Raw genomic sequence first — 22599 nt, forward strand, 5'->3', positions numbered from 1 at the left:
TTGGGTGGGAACACGGAAGTGTTCATTTCCTACATTATATCAACTCAGATTATTATGAGTTTTTGTTGCAGCAGCAACAAAAAAGATTTTATGCCAATCTGTTAGTTGAAAAATTGTATCTTATTTAAAATTTTCATTTTTAAATAAATAGAGCAATATGTTTATTGGCCATTTATGTTTCTTAAATATGTTTTTAACTTTATTGTGACAATTTTCAGACATACAGAAAATAGAATAGTAAACACCCATATAACCACCATCTGATTTAAAGTAATACTTGTCATGTTAGTTTATACATTTTTTTCTGATTTATGTTAATAAATATAACTTAGCTATCACTATAATTCACCCTAAATAATTTAGCATAGAGCTTCAAATATTAAAAACAATCTCCTACACAGTCATAATACCATTGTGCACCTAATAAAGTTAATGATAATTCCCTAATATAAAATACCCAATCCAGATGCAAATCCTTAAATTATATTTTGTTCCATCCCTATAACAAGGAATCAAAGTAAAGGATGGGCAGATGCAGTGACCTGTTGTGTGCACCTTCTCAGTAGTTGGAAAACAATGTAGGGGATTTGTCCTTCAGTCCCAGGATATGAGTGATTCATGACAAAATGGGTAGCTGGATGACTATGGTTCTACCCTGGCTCATTCACAGCTTACAAACCTTTATCAATTTACTGTGACTGATGGTGAGCAGGCCAGATAGGACCCCTGCCCTCGGGGTATGGGCATTTGTAGTGATAGGTTCCTTCTGGTTTCCTTTGCTGTCATCTTCACTGAGTATGGTGGTATTTCTTGGTGATGACAATAAGTATTATACAAGGTTGCATGAGGAATCCTAAAACTCTTCCCATTTTGCAGGTGTATGTTTAATCATAATAAAACTCCTGAAAATTGCAAGGGAGGAAGGCTTCAGGTCACTAGTGAAAAATATTCCCAAAGAAGGATTAATGACATTTTAAAGATGTGGTGGATATAAGGATATAGTCCGTTCCCCCTATAGGGACCCTCTGCTCACTGCTGCAGGGAGAGCAGAGCTGCATTTATCACTACCCTCATACATATTTTTATTATGGTCGGCCTCTGTCCATCAATCCTAAGGAGCAACCTTTGACATGTTTACTTAAATCACAGAGCAGACTGCCCAGCCGTGGTGATGAGCTTGTTTTAAAAACTGGAGAAAACTATTTCTGTGCCCAGATTAACATGCTCTTATATTTAAGAAATGATTTCTTTATTGCATCTAAAAAAATGAAGCTGATAATATCTGTCAAAGACGTCTAAAATGTAAACTGTTAAAATATAAATTGAATGCATACATCACAAATGTACAGCCGTGAATACTCAGAAAGTGAGTAGGCCCATGTAACGAGCATCCCAGAGGCCCTCTGATGCCCCTTCTGATCAGCACCCACCAAGGGTAACCAGTTGTCTGAATTCTGGTCACTGTATGTTAAAACTAACTGTATGTAAGTTTTGCCTGTTTATTTCACTTTGCGTGAATGGAATTATACGCTAGGTTTTCTTATGTTTCTTTTCTTTTACCCTTTATTTATAGGATTCGTCTGTTGTCATATGTAGTTAGAGTTATTCTTTTTTTTTTTTTTTTTGAGATGGAGTTTTGCACTTGTTGCCCAGGCTGGAGTGCAATGGGGCGGTCTCAGCTCACTGCAACTTCTGCCTCCCGGGTTCAAGCGATTCTCCTGTCTCAGCCTCTTGAGTAGCTGGGATTACAGGCCTGTGCCACCATGCCTGGGTAATTTTTGTATTTTTAGTACAGACGGGGTTTCACCATGTTGGCCAGGCTGGTCTCAAGCGCCTGACCTTAGATGATCCACCTGCCTTGGCTTCCCAAAGTGCTGGGATTACAGACGTGAGATGCCGTGCCCAGCTGGAGTTAGTTTTTTCTTATTGCTGTGTTGTATTCCATTGTGTGAATTCACCACAAGCCATTAATGTATCCTACTATTGGTTGACATTTGTGTTTAGTTTTTTGGATACTACAAATAATGCTGCTGTGGGCATTTTCACATAGTTTTTGTGTATATGCACACTTCTGTTGGTGATATACTTCTGATTGAAATTGGTGGGCTTGTGGTTGTATGTTCAGCTGTAGCAGATACTGCCCAGCATTTTTCTAAAATGGTTTACTCCTTTATTCTCATACCATCAGTGTGTGAGAGTAACATTTGCTCCACATTTTGGCCATCACTTATTATTCTTTTTCGTTATCTTGGGGGTATGGCATGGTATTGCGTTGTAGGCTTTTTGTTTTATGTTTTGAGACAGGGTCTCACTTTGTTGCCCAGGCTGGAGTATAGTGATGCAAACATGGCTCACTGCAGCCTCAATCTTTTGTGATCAAGCAATTCTCCTGCCTCAGTCTCCCAAGTAGCTGGGACTACAGGTGCACGTTACCCTACCTGGTTAATTTTTTATTTTTTGTAGAGATGGAGTTCCACCATCTTGCCCAGGCTGGTCTTGAACTCCTGGGCTCAAGCGATCTGCCCACCTTGGCTTCCCAAAGTGCTGGGATGACAGGCATGAGTCAGTGTGCGCTGCCTTGCATTGTTTTATTTTGCATTTCAGTGGAATTTTTTTAGGGAGCAGCAACTTGATAATGATTCTAAAGGTCATTTGTGGAAAATCAAGGAGTGATCATGGCCAAAAAAATTGCCAAGTGTAAAATAATTCAATGTCTTTCTTAAACCTTTCATTCTTTTAAAAAAATATTTATTTGAACATGTTTCACTATCTACCAGGTACTAGTCTGGGAATATGAGGACACAGCAGTAAAAATGAGAGAAAAAAAATTCTGTCCTAACAGAACTTTCCCTCTAGTTATAGCATGTAATCTTGCAAGAGTAGACGAGACAATTGAAAAGGATGGTCCTGAAACATCTCTGACTGCAGTGATGACAAGAGCTGTCATTCGGTCCCAGCATTCTCCCATGGAGTGTAGGTCAGCCTCAGAATACATGTTGGCCCTAGGAAGCCTTTGCCAGTTCATCAGAACTGGTACTGCAGATGGAGCCATTTTGTCACGCCTTTCCCTGGTGACCATATGATAATTAAGTATGTGATAAACATGGCATCCTAAAGACCTGGAAGAGAGAATGATTTGCTTTGTGTTCGTGGGACAACCAAGAGATTAAGTGGAAAAATTAAAGTTGGGGGATTCTTACCTTAGATCACACACAAAGATAAAGTACTAATGTACTAAAACTTAAAGGTAAAAGATAAACCTACTTTAAAAAAACTCAGATAAACTCTCTGATATTTAGTCTTGAAATGAAGAAAGACTGGTGATATGGCTTGGCTGTGTCCCCACCCAAATTTCACCTTAAATTGTAATAATCCCCACATTTAAAGGGTGGAGCCAGGTGAGATCATTTGAGTCATGGGGGTGGTTTCCCTCATACTGTTCTCGTAGTAGTGAATAAGTCTCACGAGATCTGATGGTTTTATAAATGGGAGTTCCCCTGCACAAGCTCTCTTGCCTACCGCCATTTTAAGATGTGACTTTGCTCCTCATTCGCCTTCCACCATGATTGTGAGGCCTCCCCAGCCATGTGGAACTGTGAGTCCATTAAACCTCTTTTTCTTTATAAATTACCCAGTCGCAGGTATGTCTTTATTAGCAGTGTAAGAACAGACTAATACAGCTAGTGTCTGAGCTTAGAAAAGTAATGGAAGAAATTTCAAAGGAGAAAAAAATTCTGTACACTCAATTATATAAAAATATCAAACTGGAAAAATATTTGCAACAAATATAATAGACCAAAGTGAGTAAAGGGCATGTTCACACACTGTTGGTGGGAGTGTAAATTGGTACAATCTTTTCTGGAGAGCAGTGTGATAATAAGTACCAAGAGCCCAAAAGTTCCTCTCCTTTGACTCAACAGTTTCTCTTCTGGGAGCCTAGCCTTTGAAAATTGCCAGGAATTTGGACAAATGTTATATACAAAGCTTACTACCTTAGCTTTATTTAAAAATACAAAAAACTGGAAATGTCTACTGGTAGGAGAAAAGTTAAATTGTATAGTAAAATAAATTATTCACTATCAGGGGCAAACTTAGGTATAACTCCTAAGTCATAAGATTGCTGTAATTAGCAGTGATATTTCCTTTATATTTTCATCTTGTTTTGGCTCAGTTAGGAAAATCAAAATATAATTCTTTACATGTCCAAAAAGCCGAATTAAATGCTAACTGAAGAAGAGTAGGATCACTGGGGCATCTTTGAGCCTTTCCCTTGTAGTGTGCTAAAAAAATGTTAACTCTAAGACAATACTATAGAACATTTATTTAATATAAAGTACTTATTGTGTATAGGGCATTGTGCTAAGTATATGACATGAGTATCTCATTTAAATATTTCTAGCATCAGTCTTATGAAGCTGTAATGTTATTCTATTCATTTTGCGAATGAGGAACCAGAGGTACCAAAAGCTTTAGTTACTTACCTGAGGCCATTCAAGTGGTAAGAGGCACAGTCCAGACCCGTGGGATGCCAAAGCTTATTACTACTGAGTATCTGAGCAAAGCCTTAGTCTGCATTGGAATTAAAATGTAGAAATAACAAGTGACTTTTAAAAACAGTTTTAATCAGGTTTAACTCAGATTAGAGAGAGAGGGGAGACACGGCCCTGGCACTTCACTGCGCACCTTCCATCACTATGGCTACCAGTGTGGTTCTTATCACCCAGCTAGGCTTGTTCTTGTAGATGCACTATCCTTGCCTCCTCAGTCCCCAAACCACTGCTTTGTCCCCAGGATCAAGAGGCCGTCTCCTGCTTCATAAGGACACCACATGATCCCATGTCGTTTCTCAGCATTTCTGTCCTTAGGGCTCCATGCAACAGAAATTAATGGGCTCTCTCTTATCCAGGCTGGAGTGTATCACATTAAAGGCCAGACCTAGGAGAACACTGTGAGGAAGCGTTGTTTGCCACCTAATTCTTACTGAGCATTTCTGCATGGTAATGCCTTAGAATGGAGAGGACAGTAACTAGAGCAGTATTTACTGCCTCCCTCCATAAGATTGCCCAAGATGACATGCACTTAGTAGTTTGCTGTCCAGCTTAGCTTGTTTGTCATCCTTTCTTGTATCATTGATGCTCTTAAAGCAGGAACGGGGCAAAGGAATTAGGTTGTTTGCCTCCATGACTTTGTAATTCCACCTTTTTTTTTTAAAAAAAAGCTATGTGCCTTTGCTAAAAAAACAAGACATAGTTTGTCTTTCCAAATTTCTATAAACCAGGGTTTCTGAACCTGGACACTGCCCACACTTTGGGCTGGAGAACTGTCTGTTGCAGGGAGTCATCCTGTGCATTGTTGGATGTCTAGCAACATCCCTGGCCTCTACCTGCTGGAGCCAGTAGCACCCTTCCTCACATGTTATGACAATCTTAATTGCCATCAGATATTGCCAAGTGTCCCTGTGGGAAAACATTGCTCCCAGTTAAGTTTATAAACATAAAACTTGACTTGTTTTTTCTTTGAACTGTTGGGAGATAATGGTCATTATGAAGCGTGCATGATCATATCTGATATTTTATCGTTTGGATATTTTCAACTTTTTCACATATCACTCTCATGATTATATACTTTTGAAAATCAAATATATAAAATACTGTTTTTCTTTTTTTAAAACAGTATGCAAGCATTGAGAAAAACGGTGAATTTTTCATGTCCCCCAATGACTTTGTCACTCGATACTTGAACATTTTTGGAGAAAGCCAGCCTAATCCAAAGACTGTGGAACTTTTAAGTGGAGTGGTGGATCAGACCAAAGATGGGTATGTTTATTTTTAATTATTTTATTTAATTCTTTTTGTTTGAAACAGCTTTCTTTTGCTCTAATGACCAGGAAGTCATTAAATGTATACCTTCCCATCTCTTAGGACCATTTTCTATACTTACTACTATTATTATTACATTATTTGAGTAATAATGTAGTTCCTTCAATCATTGTTTCAAGTTGGGGATTCAATATGTATATATTTGACTCTTTTAAAGAATGCTTTATCGTTTCAGAGAACTATTATTGTCAACAAGGTGGTGATGTGCAGATGTATGAGAGTATTTTTATGCCTTTGGTATTTTTCAAGGCAGCTGTAAAATTGTGAGTAAATGTACAACATAGCTCTATGAACGTTACTTTTCTATAATCTTTCTTTCTGATCAAATCGCCTTTAAAAATTCACAGGTGATTCCAAAGCCCCAAGAAAGGCACTCTGCAAAAGCTAGAGGAAAGAAACTGTACCATATAGAATTAAATAGGACACGTTGCAGAATGCCTTTGGATTCTTTTTTTCCCTACCAGTCTTCTCTGCTTCCATTTTGTTGGAACTCTTTCCCCCCCTTCTTTTGAGGCAAGTTCTTACTCTGTTGCTCAGGCTGGAGTACAGTGGCATGATCTTGGCTCAGTGCAACTTCTGTCTCCCAGGTACAAGCTATCCTCTCACCTCGGCCTCCTGAGTAGCTGGTATCAAAGGCGTGCACCACCATGCCTAGCTAATTTTTGTGTTTTTTTGTAGAGACGGGATTTTGCTGTATTGCCCAGGCTGGTCTCAAACTCCTGGGCTCAAGCCATCCGCTTGCCTCTGCCTCCCAAAGTGTTGGGATTACAGGCGTAAGCCACTTCATCTGGCCTTCTGCTTACATTTTAAAAATGGGTTTTCCTTAAGCTGTATAAGATTGCAATGGCTTTTACCATTACACGAAGAATTTTGGACTCTGAACTCTTGCTAATCAAACACCAATGTCTGCTAATAGCCAAAGTATAATGTACAAGAACTAACCTTCTCTAGGTAAACTGTAAAGGACCTTGCCTTCTTCCTTCTCTAGGTAAACTGTGGGAGACTTTGCTTCTGTCCCTGCTGCTTGCCAGCACCCTTTTGACAGATTGCAGTTACCTATCACTCTGAGGTGGAGTTCTCTAGCTCTGAATTTTCTCTATTTATTGGAATCTTCATGTGTCTGATTTTCCCACATGCAGCAGTTTGAGATATAACCCATGTATAATGTCTTTATGTACTTCGAATACTCTCAGTTTTCACTAGCACTTTCCTTTTCTTATTTATGCACTTGTCACCCAATTTTTTTTATTATACTTTAAGTTTTAGGGTACATGTACACAATGTGCAGGTTAGTTACATATGTATACATGTGCCATGTTGGTGTGCTGCACCCATCAACTCATCGTTTAACATTAGGTATATCTCCTAATGCTATCCCTCCCCCCTCCCCCCACCCCACAACAAGCCCCAATGTGTGATGTTCCCCTTCCTGTGTCCATGTGTTCTCATTGTTCAATTCCCATCTATGAGTGAGAACATGCGGTGTTTGGTTTTTTTGTCCTTGTGATAGTTTGCTGAGAATGATGGTTTCCAGCTTCATCCATGTCCCTGCAAAGGACATGAACTCATCATTTTTTATGGCTGCATAGTATTCCATGGTGTATATGTGCCACATTTTCTTAATCCAGTCTATCATTGATGGACATTTGGGTTGGTTCCAAGTCTTTGCTATTGTGAATAGTGCCGCAATAAACATACGTGTGCATGTGTCTTTATAGCAGCACGATTTATAATCCTTTGGGTATATACCCAGTAATGGGATTGCTGGGTCAAATGGTATTTCTAGTTCAAGATCCCTGAGGAATTGCCACACTGTCTTCCACAATGGTTGAACTAGTTTACAGTCCCACCAACAGTGTAAAAGTGTTCCTATTTTTCCACATTGTCTCCAGCACCTGTTGTTTCCTGACTTTTTAATGATCGCCATTCTAACTGAACTACAAACCACTGCTCAATGAAATAAAAGAGGATACAAAGAAATGGAAGAACATTCCATGCTCATGGGTAGGAAGAATCAATATCATGAAAATGGCCATACTGCCCAAGGTAATTTATAGATTCAGTGCCATCGCCATCAAGCTACCAATGACTTTCTTCACAGAATTGGAAAAAACTACTTTAAAGTTCATATGGAACCAAAAAAGAGCCCGCATTGCCAAGTCAGTCCTAAGCCAAAAGAACAAAGCCAGAGGCATCACACTACCTGACTTCAAACTATACTACAAGGCTACAGTAACCAAAACAGCATGGTACTGGTACCAAAACAGAGATATTGATCAATGGAACAGAACAGAGCCCTGAGAAAGAATGCCACATATCTACAACCATCTGATCTTTGACAAACCTGACAAAAACAAGCAATGGGGAAAGGATTCCCTATTTAATAAATGGTGCTGGGAAAACTGGCTAGCCATATGTAGAAAGCTGAAACTGGATCCCTTCCTTACACCTTATACAAAAATTAATTCAAGATGGATTAAAGACTTAAATGTTAGACCTAAAACCATAAAAACCATAGAAGAAAACCTAGGCATTACCATTCAGGACATAGGCATGGGCAAGGACTTCATGTCTAAAACACCAAAAGCAATGGCAACAAAAGCCAAAATTGACAAATGGGATCTAATTAAACTAAGGAGCTTCTGCACAGCAAAAGAAACTACCATCACAGTGAACATGCAGCCTACAGAATGGGAGAAAATTTTTTCAGTCTACTCATCTGACAAACGGCTAATATCCAGAATCTACAATGAACTCAAACAAATCTACAAGAAAAAAACAAACAGCGCCATCAACAAGTGGGCGAAGGATATGAACAGACACTTCTCAAAAGAAGACATTTATGTAGCCAAAAGACACATGAAAAAATGCTCATCATCACTGGCCATCAGAGAAATGCAAATCATAACCACAATGAGATACCATTTTTTTTTTTTTTTTAATGGAAAGAACCTCCTGTAAAATGAAGGCCTTGATGACTGGGAGGGAGCAGGCAGGGAATTAGGTGATCTACTTGTTGCAGTATTCTGGAGGATTGTTGGATTATGCCTTCTCTCTCTGTTCCAGCGGCAGAAGGTTTCCTTTTTAACCTTCTTACCTTTGTTTTCTACCCTAACCCCAAGGGGGATTCTTTGCTTGGTAGGAAAATGTAATGTATGAGCAGGGTGGCGCAGGAAAAGGCTGGGCTATATTTCACACTAGTTCATTTAAGCTGAAACTATGCAAAACATAGACTTATGCCAGCAAGCATTTTTCTGTGGAAAATCTAGTTGTTTTTTCACCTCCTAGAATGGCTCATGGTTCAGAGGAAGTGTGTCCAAGTTCACATGCAACATGAATTATCTGCCTTAATATTTGAGATCAGTTTTTTGTAATTTGGAAAAATTTTAAACTACAGAAAAAAAAATCTGAGTCACAAAAAAGTTGAGAGAAGAATATAGTGAGCACACAATCTATACCCTTCACCTAGATTGACTTTTTATTAACATTTTTACCATCTTTGTGCTGTCTTTGTACACACACATTTTCTACACACAAACACGTACACACATAATTTCTTTTTATGGTTGGAACACTTAAGTGTAAATTGTACATATCACAATATTTCAGCATTTATCTTCTGAGACTAAGAACATTCTCCTGCATAACCCCCATGCTATTATCGCACTTAGGAGAATTAATGATCATGTCAAGTATCAGCTAATGTCTATTCCATATTTGAATATACTAGAACTTTCAAGTATATTTGCAGATCTGGTGTCTTCACCTCCCTTCCCAACCTCAAATGGCTCTTTGCCTATTCTTGTTTCTTTCTTTTTTTGTTTTTTGATTGAAGATTATACTGCAGTTAGTTATGTCTCTTTTACTCTAAAACAGAACAGAAATATTATATTGTTTTTCATGATATTGACTTTTGAAATCCAGGCGAGTTATTTGGTTGAAGGTCCTGCATTCTGGACTTGTCGATTGTTTCCTCATTGTCTGATTCAATTCAGGATAAATTCTGGGGTATAGGTTAGGAGCTATTCTATACTACTCATTGTATCTCCTCAGGAGGGATCGTGTCCAGGTGTTGGTGATGCTGTTTGATAAGTTGGTGAAGCTGGCATCCACCTGATATTTCCATTGTAAAGGCTCCATTTTGTTGTTATATGAATAGATAATTTGTGGGATGATATGTCAAGATCACATGGATATTTTCTCCAGCAACCTTTCACCTGATGGTTTTAGCATCCATGATGATTCTTTGCTGAACCGGTTATTCTATTGATGTTTAAAAGGTGGCGATTTTTCTAATCCTATAATTTCTCCTGTATTTATTGTCCAACATTCCTTGGTAAACAGAAACTTTCTTTCCTCTTCCCCCTTTTCTTTGTCTTTTAATATTTTTTATCAACATAAATTACTGGATTTGCATACTTTAATTCTGTATTATACTCCATTACCAGTATGCCCTTACATGCAAAGTGTCTCATAACTGGTCAGTGGGAGGGCTGGGCCTCAAGCTGGCTTCTCATTCTCAGCTTTCAGATGCTCCTTGCTTTTGGCAAATTAGTTGTTCCAGGCTCACCTTGGACCGTTCCTGCCTTTGACCTGGAAATCACTTTTCCCCCCAACAAGAAGCTCTGATTCCTTTTATTTAGGAATGGTGCTTAGGAACAAAGCTCTGGGCACTGGCTCATTGTTACCAGGGTGTTACTGCTTCTCTGACTTTTCAGTGAAAAGAGCTGGGAAATATATAAACTTTAAAAAATTATAAGTTCATAATAACATCTCCTTTTAAATTTAACATTACAGGATTCTTCTTTGTTTTTTAAATTTTGTATCTCTGCAAAAATTTTGGTTGCTACATACATTAATATGTTTATGGGCCTTTATTTGATAGAATTGGAAGACCTCTGAAGGTATAAGAAAGAGCAAAAATGTTTAAAAAATAAATGAATAAATAGGCTGAGCGTGGTGGCCTACGCCTGTAATCCCAGCACTTTGGGATGCTGAGGCAGGTGGATCACCTGAGATCAGGAGTTCGAGACCAGCCTGGCCAACATTGTGAAACCCCATCTCTACTAAACATACAAAAAAAATAGCCAGGCGTGGTGGCCGTAACCTGTAATCCTAGCTATTCGGGAGGCTGAGGCAAGAGAATCGCTTGAACCCAGGAGCTGGAGGCTGCAGTGAGCCAAGATCACACCATTGCACTCCAGCCTGGGCGACAGAGCAAGACTCTGTATCAAAAATAAAATAAAATAAAATAAAATAAAATAAAATAAAATAAAAATAATTGGAATACCTTCTGATGTGCTTTGTGTTCTATTTTATCCCCCTTCCCATTAATAGACATGCTTTTTCTTTTTTTAAACATATAATCTCCAAAAATACAGCCTTACATTTATCAGATAACAACAATGTGTAATATATATTTTACATATATAGTATAACATAATGTGTGTATTTTCTCAGAAGCTTGTGACAGATTTGAAAGGCCGACTTTGTTTTCTTGGTTTTATCGATGAGATAACTGAAGCTCTTGGTATTTAAGCAGTTTGTAGCTAAAAGGTGCTCAGGCCTGTCAGGTTTTAAATTCCTTGGCCTTTTCAGTGTTCTGAGCTGCCTCTTCTCATAATCTCACAGTCCTCTTTTGACGTTTTCTTTTAGATTTTGTATTATCTTAAATCTCAGTGTTTTACTGTGACACAGAAAATGTTAGATGGTCTTAATCCTTTGCCCTATAACGAACCTTTTAGTTGCAGAAACTGTGAACATCTCAGTTATTTTTTTCCTTTCATTTCTAGTTGGCGTGTAGTAATTGTACATATTAGATACAGAGTGTTAGTTCAGTACATGTATATAATGTGTAATAATCAAATGAGGGTTTTATATCAATTTGTTGACTAAATTTAGTTAAGTGTACTAAGAAGCATTTTTACGAAAGCCCAGGAATAGAAGCTGTATTTTGAATTCTGTTACTCACCTTAACAGGCTGAATAATGGCCACCCAAAGAGATCTATTCCTAATCCCTGGAATTTGTAAATGTTACCTTATTTGGAAAAAGGGTCTTTGCAGATGTGATTAAATCAATAATTTTGAGATGAAGATATTACTCTGGATTGTTTAGGTGGGCTCTAAATTCCATCACGAATGTCATTAGAAGATAGAGGCAAAGGGAGAGTTGACACAGAAACAGGGAAGAGGAAGAGACGGGGTGAGTAGAGAAGTAGAGATTGGAGCGGTGCAGCCATAAACCGAGGAATGCCTGGAGTCACCAGATGCTGGAAGAGGCAAGAGGGGATTTTCCGCAAGAGCCTTTGGAGAGTCTGTGGCCGTACTGAACTCTTGATTTAGGGCTTCTCATCCCTACAACTGTGATAGCGTAAATTTTGTTGTGTTATTATGGGAATTTGTTTTATTTATTTATTTATGCTTACATTTTATTTTATTTTTAGACAAAGGGTCTTGCTCTGTTGCCCAGGCTGATCTCAAATTCCTAGGCTCAGGCTATCCTCCTGCTTTAGCTTCTGGAGTAGCAGGTATTACAGGCATGTGCCACTGAACTCAGGTATTTATATTTTCTCTTTTTTTTTTTTTTTGGAGATGGAGTCTTGCTCTGTTGCCCAGGCTGGAGTGCAGTGGCACGATCTCAGATCATTGCAACCTCTGCCTCCTAGTTCAAGTGATTCTCCTGCCTCAGCCCCCTGAGTAGCTGGGATTACAGGGGCCTGCCACCGTGCCCCACTAATTTTTGTATTTTTAGTAGAGACAGTGTTTTACCATGTTGGCCAGGCTGGTCTCGAACTTCTGATCTCAAGCAGCCCACCTGCCTTGGCCTCCCAAAATGCTGGGATTATAGGTGTGAGCCACCGCACTCAGCCCCAGCTATTTATATTTTCTAATTGACAAAAGTTGAATATATTTATGATATGCAACATGATGTTTTGAAATATGTATACATTGTAGAATGGCTAAAGCAAGCTAATTAGCATGTCCATTACCTGATATACTTATTTCCTTTTGTATTGAGAACACTTAAAATCTACTCTCAGCAATTTTCAAGTATACAATATATGATTATTAAGTATAGTCAATATGTTGTACAATAGGTCTCTTGAGCTTACTCCTCTAACTAAAATTTTATATTGTTGGACCAACATCACCCCGGGGCCTTTCCCCATACTGTCCCCTTCCCCCAAGGGAGGCCCTGGCAACCACCAGTCTGCCCTCTGTTTCTATGAGTTTGACTTTTTTAGATTCCATGTGTAAGTGAGATCATGTAGTATTTGTCTTTCTGTGCCTGGCTTTTTTCACTTAACATATTGTCCTTCAGGTTCATCCATATTGTCACAAGTGAGAGGATCGCCTTTTTAAAGGCTTAATAGTATTCCATTGTGTGCATGTATCACATTTTCTTCATCCGTTCATCTGTTATGGGCACTTGAGTTGATTGCATATCTTGGCTATTGTGATAATGCTGCAGTGAACCTGGAAGTGCAGATGCCTCGTCAGTGTACCAGTTTTATTTTCCTGTTGTAATTTGTCACAGCAGCCCCAGGAAATGAATACACTCATGTAGCTGTTTTTTCCGGGACGTTAGAAAGCTTATAGTTGTGAAGAATTTTCTTTGCCAAGGGCCAGCCTGATCCGGAAAAAAATCTTAAGTGGTAGTTTTGGCTTGATCCAGACATTTTCCAGTCAGAGACCCCTGTTGTCAACTGTCTCTGTGAGGGCATGGCTGCTTCCTAAAGACTTCACCTATGTGTGGGCTGGGATGCAACTCTGGGCAGGGAATTTAAATGCCTGTGCACTTACGGCCTTAACACCTCCAGCTTGCTGAGAGAGGGATCCTGTTTTCTGTAGCACTCTTGTTTCTAGTGGAATGATGCATGAGTGCCTTGGGTACCTTGGTCAGCCTTCCATGTTGGAGCTTCTCTCTGAACACTCTCCAGTTATTCAGCAGCTCTTTGGGAACCTCATCTCTGTGCTTGGCACAGTTGTGTATATTGAGGATAACATGGTGAATGGAAAAAAAAACACAGTGCTTGTTGCCCTCTTGGAGCTTCTAATTTAATGGAGCAGACAGGTATTCATCAGGGAGCCTGAAATAAATGTGAATTGATGTAGTGATACTGCTATGAAAGAGAGAGATGGTGTGAGTAACACCAAATAAGGGCTTCATTTGGACTGGGAAATTGGGAAGACTTTCCATGAGTGACATCTGAGTTGCAGGAGTTGGAGGTGGGAGTACAGAGGACAGACAGTTGCAGGCAGAGGGAACAGCAGTTGTAAAGGCCCTGTGTTTTGAAATGCAGAGGCTGGCTTGCCTGGAGCATGGAAGTGCAGGGCATGGTGGTGGGAGAGGTGGGCTGTGCCCAGACTGTGCAGGGACTTGTACCTCATATTAAGGATTGGGGTTCTTTATCTTGAGAGTGCTGGAGAGCCATCAAAGGCTAATTTGAATGAGGGGATTGGCATGCTTTGCCTGTGTAACAGCATACTTGCTGTTAATACTCTTTGTTGTGTTTAGACCTCCCTGCATTCCACTGTTTTAATCTACTTAATGATGGATTTAATCAATTTATGAAGTTCCGTAAGGGAGATGAGAGGCGACTTTGAGTGTCTAGGGCTGGAAGCCTTTTGTTTTTGGTGGGTGTTAATGAGTGAAGAGGGCTTGTCCCAGCATTTGAGGAGGAGGTGGGACTCTAAGGACTTCTCAGGGCCTAGACCTTACTGTACCACGTAACTGAACTGTACCTTTTAGATTTGGTTGTGATTATTATTTTTTCATTCAAAATGAGAATAAAGCTTTGTATATCTTCTAAGTATAATTTTTATACATTGTTCATACAACTTACCTGTTAAGAGCAAGGTGAAAATTCTTCCTTTGATCTTTGCACACCTTCTATTTGTTGTTGTTACTGACTGTTATCTCATTAAAGGGAGTCAAGGCTAAAGAACTGTCTTCACTTGTGACTGACCTTCTCACCTGGAAAGACCACATGGGACTAGAATAAGCTGGAGGTGTTGAGTGCCTGACTTACTCAGGGTTACGGGTACCAAGCACTGTCTGTGGGGTGGGCACCGGGTGGCTCAGGGATCCAGTTGGCTTGCTAGGGTCACAAAGGAATTTACCACACATATGTCTTTCATCTCCAGTGTGGAACCTCTTTGCACTCCATGTGCAAACAGAAGTTGGCACTTCTTTTGGAAAAGGGAATGTTAGATATCTCAGTTTGCTAGTGATGAGGCTGACAGATTCACCATACCACCTTGTCAGCCCCCTGCCACTTTGTTGTACCAAAATGACAGCAATATAATCAAACCCTTAATTTTTTTTTTTTTTTTTTGAGTCTCAGGCTGGAGCACAGTGGGATGATCTCAGCTCGCTGCAACCTTCCCTCCTGGGCTCAAGCAATTCTCCTGCTTCAGCCTCCCCAGTAGCTGCGATTATAGGCATGCACCACCACACCCGGTTAATTTTTGTATTTTTAGTAAAGACGGGGTCTCCCCATGTTGGCCAGGCTTGTCTGGAATTCCTGACCTCAAGTGATCCACCTGCCTCAACCCTCCCAAAGTGCTGGAATTACAGACGTGAGCCACTATGCCCGGCCTCAGATAATTCCTTTCTGTTCAGAGTAAAGAGATTGAGTCCTGGGACAGTTCCTGTTTTGATGCATGAAGAATAAAGGCATCAAAGAAGAAAAGATGAAAAAGAAATCTAAAGTTTAGAAATGTGTGGCCTATATAAATAAAGCATGTTCTCTGCCTTTCCTATGTTTGCTATTCTTTTTCTGAGGAAAGAATATATGGCCTTTTAAAGATTTCACAAGGTGAAGGAGGATATAATAATGTTGATGATAAAGTCATTTTTATATACCTGTTTTCATTTTGTGAGGCTGTCGTGGTGAAATCCAGGCCTTGGCCACATGCTGGGAGTTAATGAGGTTTACAATTGGCAATACTTAAAGAATATTAGGGTAATATATTTAAACATCAGCAGTTCACAGCCTGAAGTGCTCATCATCTGTCAAGTTATAATACGGAATCAATAAGGGGAGGTCTTTCAATTTGCTAATGAGGAAAGTTTTCTATACTATTAGGGTAGACATAGATTTCAGATAAACATCTAAAATTCATAAACTATAGAATTTGGCGAAAGCATCTCTTCAATTAAAAAGAAACCTTGATAATAATCAATAGCAGTCACCTGAGAAGCTTAGATTTTCTTCTTAGTCATCAGACTCCCAAATTAATCTACCAAAACAAAAAGCCTCATTAACAGCTCTCGTTGAATCAGTGTTATTTTTTCCTTTCTCTCAAGGTGTCTGATTAACCCCCTTTCTTTTTGCATTACTCACTTTGTGTTAATATTTGATGTCTGAAATCATGGGGCAGGGGAGGGGGTGTGCAATGTGGTGGCTAGACACTGTCTACAAGCAGTAAATTAAAAAGAATTTTTAAAAAGGTTTGTATTATGTTGCTGATGTATTAGAAAATCTCTAGGAATGTCAGGTGCCTGGGTTTTCTTTTTCTTTTTAATTTCAGAAAGGGTTGATTGCTGATTGGGTGCTGATTTTGCTTCTCATTCATATGTACAGATAGCGCTCCTCCTCCTCTTACCCAGCTCCTCTTGCTTACCAATCCAAGCCTTCTTTTGGAGAGTTTTATTGAAAAGGAAAGGTGAGAAATAAGGCCATAACTGGAGGGAAAAGGGAGGTTGAAGGAGGGTCTTTTCTAGGTGAATGCCAATGGGAAAGACTCACTTGAGAGTAGATAAGATTGACAATGTAGGAGAGAAAGGAAAGACATTCTGGAGCATTGTCTAGGAGGTTGGCCTCTTGTAAGAGCATGGAGAGTTCATCTAGAACACCTGACCTCAAAGTGTAGCCAGTGGACTCCTGGAAGTCCCTGAGAACTTTTCAGAAGTCTAGGAGGTCAAAACTATTTGCACAGTAGTAAAAGCATGATCTACCTTTTTCACCGTGTTGATATTTGAGCTGATGTTTCTAAAAGCAATAGTGCGTAAAACTTCTGGTGTCTTAACAGCAAATAAGGTTTTGTCTGAACATTGATGTCCCTCCAAAATTCATGTTGAAACCTAACCTGCATGGTGATAGTGTGAAGAGGTAGAACTTTGGGGGGGTGATTAGGTCATGAGGGCTCTGCTCTCACAGATAGGATTAGTACCTTTGTGAAGGAGGCTTGAGGGAATCTGTTTGCCCCTTCTGCCATGTGAGGATGGAGCAAGAAGGCACCATCTATGAAGGAGAAAGCTTTTACCAGACACCAGACCTGCTGCTGCCTTGATCTTGGACTTCCCAACTCCCAGAACTGTGAGCAGTAAATTCTGTTACTTATAAATTACCAAGTACTAGGATATTTTGTTATAATAACCTGAACAGAATAAGACAGACACCAATCCAAACAGAGTAAGCAATCATTATTTTCTTCATTACACATTCATCATCATCATCATACTGATTCTGCTTCAGAATGTCCTTGAAGAAGCAGTCAAAATCATTGATTTTATTAAATCTTGCTCTTGATTACACAAGATTACATTTTAAAATTCTGAGTAATTAAATGGTAAGTATGCATAAAGAACTCTTTAATGTAGTACGGTGGTTGAGGAAAAGTACTTGAGCAGTTGTTTTGAATTGCTAGTTGAGCTAGTCTTCTACTAGGGGATACGGGATACCATTTTTATTTGAAAGAATGACTTATTTGAAAGATGTAAAATTTTCATGTTTCATCTTCCTAATACTTAAAGACTTTCTGATGTCATTGGTGGTGATGTTAATGAATGTGGCTTTTAAATATAGTTTAATGAAGTTTCCTAACATTTGGATGATCTGCATAATATAGAGAAACAGTATTTTCCCAGTTGACCGGTGTGCATGGTGTTACAAAATTATGCATGGGTAACAGATAGTTTGAAAAGTGCTCATAGACCCATGAATTTTAAGGTAACAGAGAGGAGAAAAGTTCACTGATACAGTTTCAGATTGCACATTGCCACTAGTCTTTAAGAAACTTTACTTGTTGGGATTTGATGTTGTATCAAAGAAGAACATCCCCAGTTATCTAAAAAGGCCATTAAAATACTTCTTTCTTTTCTAACTATGAATCTGTGTGAGGCTGAAATCCTTTCATATTCTTCAACCAAAACAACATATTACAGCAGATTGAATGCAGCTGTTTTCCATTAAAGTCAGACATTTAAGAGATTTGTAAAGACATAAAACTGCTTTTCTCACTAAATTTTCTGTTTTAGAAAATATAGTTCTTTGGGTGGGTGTGCTGGCTCATGCCTGTAATCCCAGCACTTTGGGAGGCTGAGGCGGGAGGATCGCTTGAGGCCAGGAGTTTGAGACCAGCCTGGCTAACATAGCAAGACCCTGTCTCTACAATTGAAAAAAAAAAGGTATAGTTCTTTTTCATACAAATATATTTATATTACCATGTAATAGAGTTACTTTTTAATGAAATAAATATTTTCTAAATTTCCCAATTTTAATTTCTAGTATGGTAAATATGATAGCTATAATCCACATAAATAAAAGCTCTGTGGGGACCTCAACAATTTATAACTGTGTTAAGAGGTCCTGAGACCTAAAATTTTTGAGAAATGTTGAGCTAGAAGAGAAGATAGAGACTAGAGTAGAGAGAGAGTGTAGATGTAGTGGTGAGATTTGGGGACAGGTTGTCTTTTGGTTTCTTTGATTTTTTTCCAGGAAATAGATGAGATGGAGGTGCAGGTTGAGGTATTGGCAGTTTGTGGAGAGAGATTCGTATACTACATAGTTATCTAGAAGTGGGAGGGTGAATGTGTGAGGAACAGCATGATGGCTGGGCAGGACCCACTTGAATGCTTACCTGAGGATTAGTGGTCATGAAATTTAAAGTGAGACCAGTTAGTGCGGCTGTATGTTTTTCAGATAAGGCCAGTCGTTCAGGCCCAGGTAGTAAGGGTTGGATGTAGCTAGGGTTGAGGTCGTGGCCACTGAATAATCCAGAGTAGGTGCGGTTCCAGGGAGGTAGGTGCAGGGGTGTGCAAGGGAATAATTATGATGATAGACTATAGATTTAGTCTGGGCAAGGAGCAAAGAGAGGACATTGGGTAGGACGCAATGAGGGATGGTGAGAAGGTGATATGCTTAATGAATTGTGAATTTCAGCATGGTTGAAGGTTGTTGATCAATTGGGATGTGTTTATGAGGGACTGAACAGGAAGACTAGAAGATAGTGGCCATAAAGTGAGATGCATGAAATTGAGAAAAAGGAGTTTTTGGTAATGGCAAGTAAAGTCTAGAGTGTGACCATGGGAGTGAGTGGCTGAGGAAGGATGAAAGAAAGGCCATCGGAGGAGATGAGTTAATGTAATTGGAGGCCTTAGTGTTTGAAGGATCAGTATATTGAAGGATAAGTATGTTGAAAATATTGAGAACTAAGATAGAAGTTGAGAGAGTGTCATCGAGCCAAGAGCTAAAATATGGGGTGAGAGGGGAATCCAGGGTTATTAGATCACAGAAACAAGAGGTATGCTGAGTGGTATAGTCAGATGATGTGAATATTTGAATGGGTGGGGGTTAGGAAGGAGAATATGGGATCTACCCAACCTGCTTATAGGCCTGGTGCAACCTAGGACTGCGAGAGGAAAGCTTATCCCTACACTAAGAGGGATCTACAGTGGAAGCATTGTCCTCAAGGGACAGCCAGGTATTGGTTAGAGCAAGAAAGTGAAGAGAGATTTTATGGAAGGATTGAGGAGGAGATTTTGGTCACTATACACTGAATTCTAGAGAACACAGTTGGAGGGTTTCTGGGAGGTGGTGACAGAATAGGCAAAGTCCAGGGCCTCTCGGGGATTAGACGTGAGTGGTAAAGGGTAACCTGGGTGTCTGGGACTGTTGGTCAAGGCTGACATTCACGGAATAAAGAGAAGAATGCAGTTAGTCCTGGTAGACTCCAGATTGTGCCTGCTGGTTGATAGGGATCTTTTTAGAGAGGCAAGGAAGCTTGGAGAGGGGCAACTTTTATTACTTAAAGAACTTTTAAAATAAAAATATTTTGTGAGCAGTAGCTCTGCTGTTTTTTTTTTTTTTTTATCCTAGATGATTGGACCAAAGGATGAAGGAAATGAATAGTTACTGAGCATATATAGGGTTCCATATCTGGTGCTAACAATTTCCACCTGTTTTCTTATTTAATCTTCATACAAGACCTTAAAATAAATATTTTCACTGCCCATATTACAAAGGGAGGTGGAGAATTAGAGAGGTTAAATAATTTGCTCAAAGTCATACAGCTAATGAGTGGTGGAACTAGCATTTCGACCCAGTTCTTTCTGGTTTATGCTCAATCTGCTCTACCATGAAACTTTCTATGCATAGAGAAGAATATTTAAAATTGAGCTTTGCACGAGAACTTTGCTTATGTCTTTGCTTAGAAGTTCTGATGGCCTTTGCAAGATTCTTTGCCCTTGAGACTAGTCATTTAGCCCTCATATTTGGCCAACATAAGGTGAATATAAAACCTCCATGAGAGGCTCTTCATCACCCATACCCACACTTATGAAAAACTGGCCTTGCTTACCTCTTACTCTTTTTTTTTAAACTGAGGAGTAGTTTTTGGAACACTTTTCCCTTTTTTACTATTCTTATATTGAACCTTGAGTTACCATTGCATATCATATTCTCAGAATAAGAATAAGTATTGTTACTGGGCCAACTTAATACCAACAGTTCTTCCATATTCTTCCCAGCATATGATGCTGCTCAGTGAATGCTTGAAAGAGCAAATACTGTTCTTTCCTCTTTCTTTGTTTGGTGTTAGTGTAGAAAGATAAGCTGGATTAATTGTTTGGTTTGCTTGATCTAGACTATAGGTGTTTAAAACATAAATCTAAAATTTTAAAGGAAAGAAAATCAAATGTAAGCTCTGTTTCCTAGCTACTTGCGAATCTGCTTCTTTACCACTGTCAGAATTAGAGGTACAGGATGTGGAGTTGCTTAAATTAAAACAGTCTTGTACTGAGCTATGAGGAATTCATGAAGCAAAACTGCTATAGTTTGAATGTGTCCTGAAAGTTCATGTGTTGGAAACTTAGTCTATTGCAACGGTGTTGGGAAGTGGGGACCTTTAAGAGATGAATATATTAATGCTTTTATCGCAGGCATGTGGTATGTGGGAGTGGGTTCTTTATCTCAGGAGTGGGTTTCTTATCAAAGGATGAGTTGGTCCTTTTCCCCGTCTCTTTCCCTTGCTCATGTGATGGCTTCCATCATGGGACGACCCAGCAAGAAAGCCCTCAATGTCAGTGCCTTGATCTTGGACTTCCAAATCCCACAACAGTGAGGAAGTAAATTTTTAAAATGAGTTACTCAGTCTCAGGTAATTCTGTTCTAGAAGCATAAAATGGACTAAGACAAAAATGTTAGGAGATATAGTACCCAACTTTCCCATTGATTGTGGCATAATTGTGCCATGGTTGTCAGTGAGTTGCTTCTTAGTAAATACAGTGACATTCAGAGATTTTAATGAAGGTTTTTGAGAGTAAAGTAAGACTTCTCTTGCAATCTGATGTAAAGGTTTTGAGATCTTCAGTCTGGAATAAGCAAAAGGTGAAAGAAGATAACTGATGAAAGAACTTAATTGTCAGAAATTTTAGAGTAACTTAGTCTCTGAAATAAATGATATATGGTAAGGTAAAATGGCCTTCTGCTACAAATCTGAGAGAACCTTGATACTTGAAAAATATAGATTAATTTCAGATTTGGTAACTCATTTAACAAATATATATTGACACCAACTATGTGCCAGGCACTGTTCTAAACAGTGTGCTTTTATATAGCAAACAGATAATGTAAACAAAAGATATATATATATATATATGATATAGAGGTAGGTTGTTATATTTATTAAAGTGCTATGGTCGATAAAGTGGTCAGGGAAGATCTCTCTGAAAAGTGACATTTGGGCAAAGACTTGAATGAAGGAGTAAGCCATGGGAGACCCTAGGGATTGAGCCTTCTCAATAGAGAAGAATAGAGGGGATAACAGGTGCAAAGAGCCTGAGAGGGGAGGGTGCTTGGCATGTTTGAGAAGCAGCAAAGAGACCAGCTAGTAGAGAGGGTTGATAGGAGAGTGAAAGAAGTATAAAATGTATCCCAGGGCCAGGTTATGTAGATGTTGTAGAATTGTATTTTGAGAGTAGTAGAAGTCATTGGAGGGTTTTGAGCATGGGAATAGCATGATCTGCATTACATTTTGAAAGGTTTTACCTGGCTGATTTGAGAGAATGGGATGAAGTGGGCGACAGTGGAAGAAAGGGAAATTAGGATTGTGCTGCAGTAATCTGTGTAAAAGGTGATGGCAAGACTAGAGTTGAATGGTAAGAAGTGGTTGGATTTGGGATTTTATTGATGGATTAGATATGAAATATGGGGAATGGTGATATAAGCAAATGAGATAGGGAATGTTGGGGGAAGAGTAGGTTTGGAAGCAAAATTAAGAGTTCTTTAGGACATTAGAATATTGACCTCCCTGTTAAACATGCAATTAGAGAGGCAGACTGTGAGATGTATGCTTAGAGATGAGAGTCAATGTAATTACTTATTTGGTCTGAGCCAATTCTCAGCATAAGGAGTTGGTGCTGTTGTAACTTCAGTGAGTTGTGTTTTGTAGGGTGGGGGAATTGGGGTCTTTTTTATATTGATTATTATGAAC

The 22599-nt window shown here is 39.1% G+C and overlaps 1 protein-coding gene across 3 annotated transcripts in view; it reads left to right on the plus strand.

The window, feature by feature from the left end:
* Positions 1–22599, plus strand: part of SLC25A13 (solute carrier family 25 member 13) — a 203082-nt gene that overhangs the window by 39198 nt on the left and 141285 nt on the right. For 2 of the 3 annotated variants that reach the window (XM_019031252.3, XM_055347821.2), the window contains one exon: positions 5674–5816. The exons of the other annotated variant lie outside the window; for it this stretch is intronic. In XM_019031252.3, the coding sequence (XP_018886797.1) occupies positions 5674–5816 (143 nt within the window). Of the gene's footprint in view, positions 1–5673; positions 5817–22599 lie in introns of those variants that run through there. 3 annotated transcript variants of the gene reach the window in all.

The sequence above is a fragment of the Gorilla gorilla genome, chromosome 6 (genome assembly GCF_029281585.2).
Source record: "Gorilla gorilla gorilla isolate KB3781 chromosome 6, NHGRI_mGorGor1-v2.1_pri, whole genome shotgun sequence".
In the NCBI taxonomy this organism is placed as follows: Eukaryota; Metazoa; Chordata; class Mammalia; order Primates; family Hominidae; genus Gorilla; species Gorilla gorilla.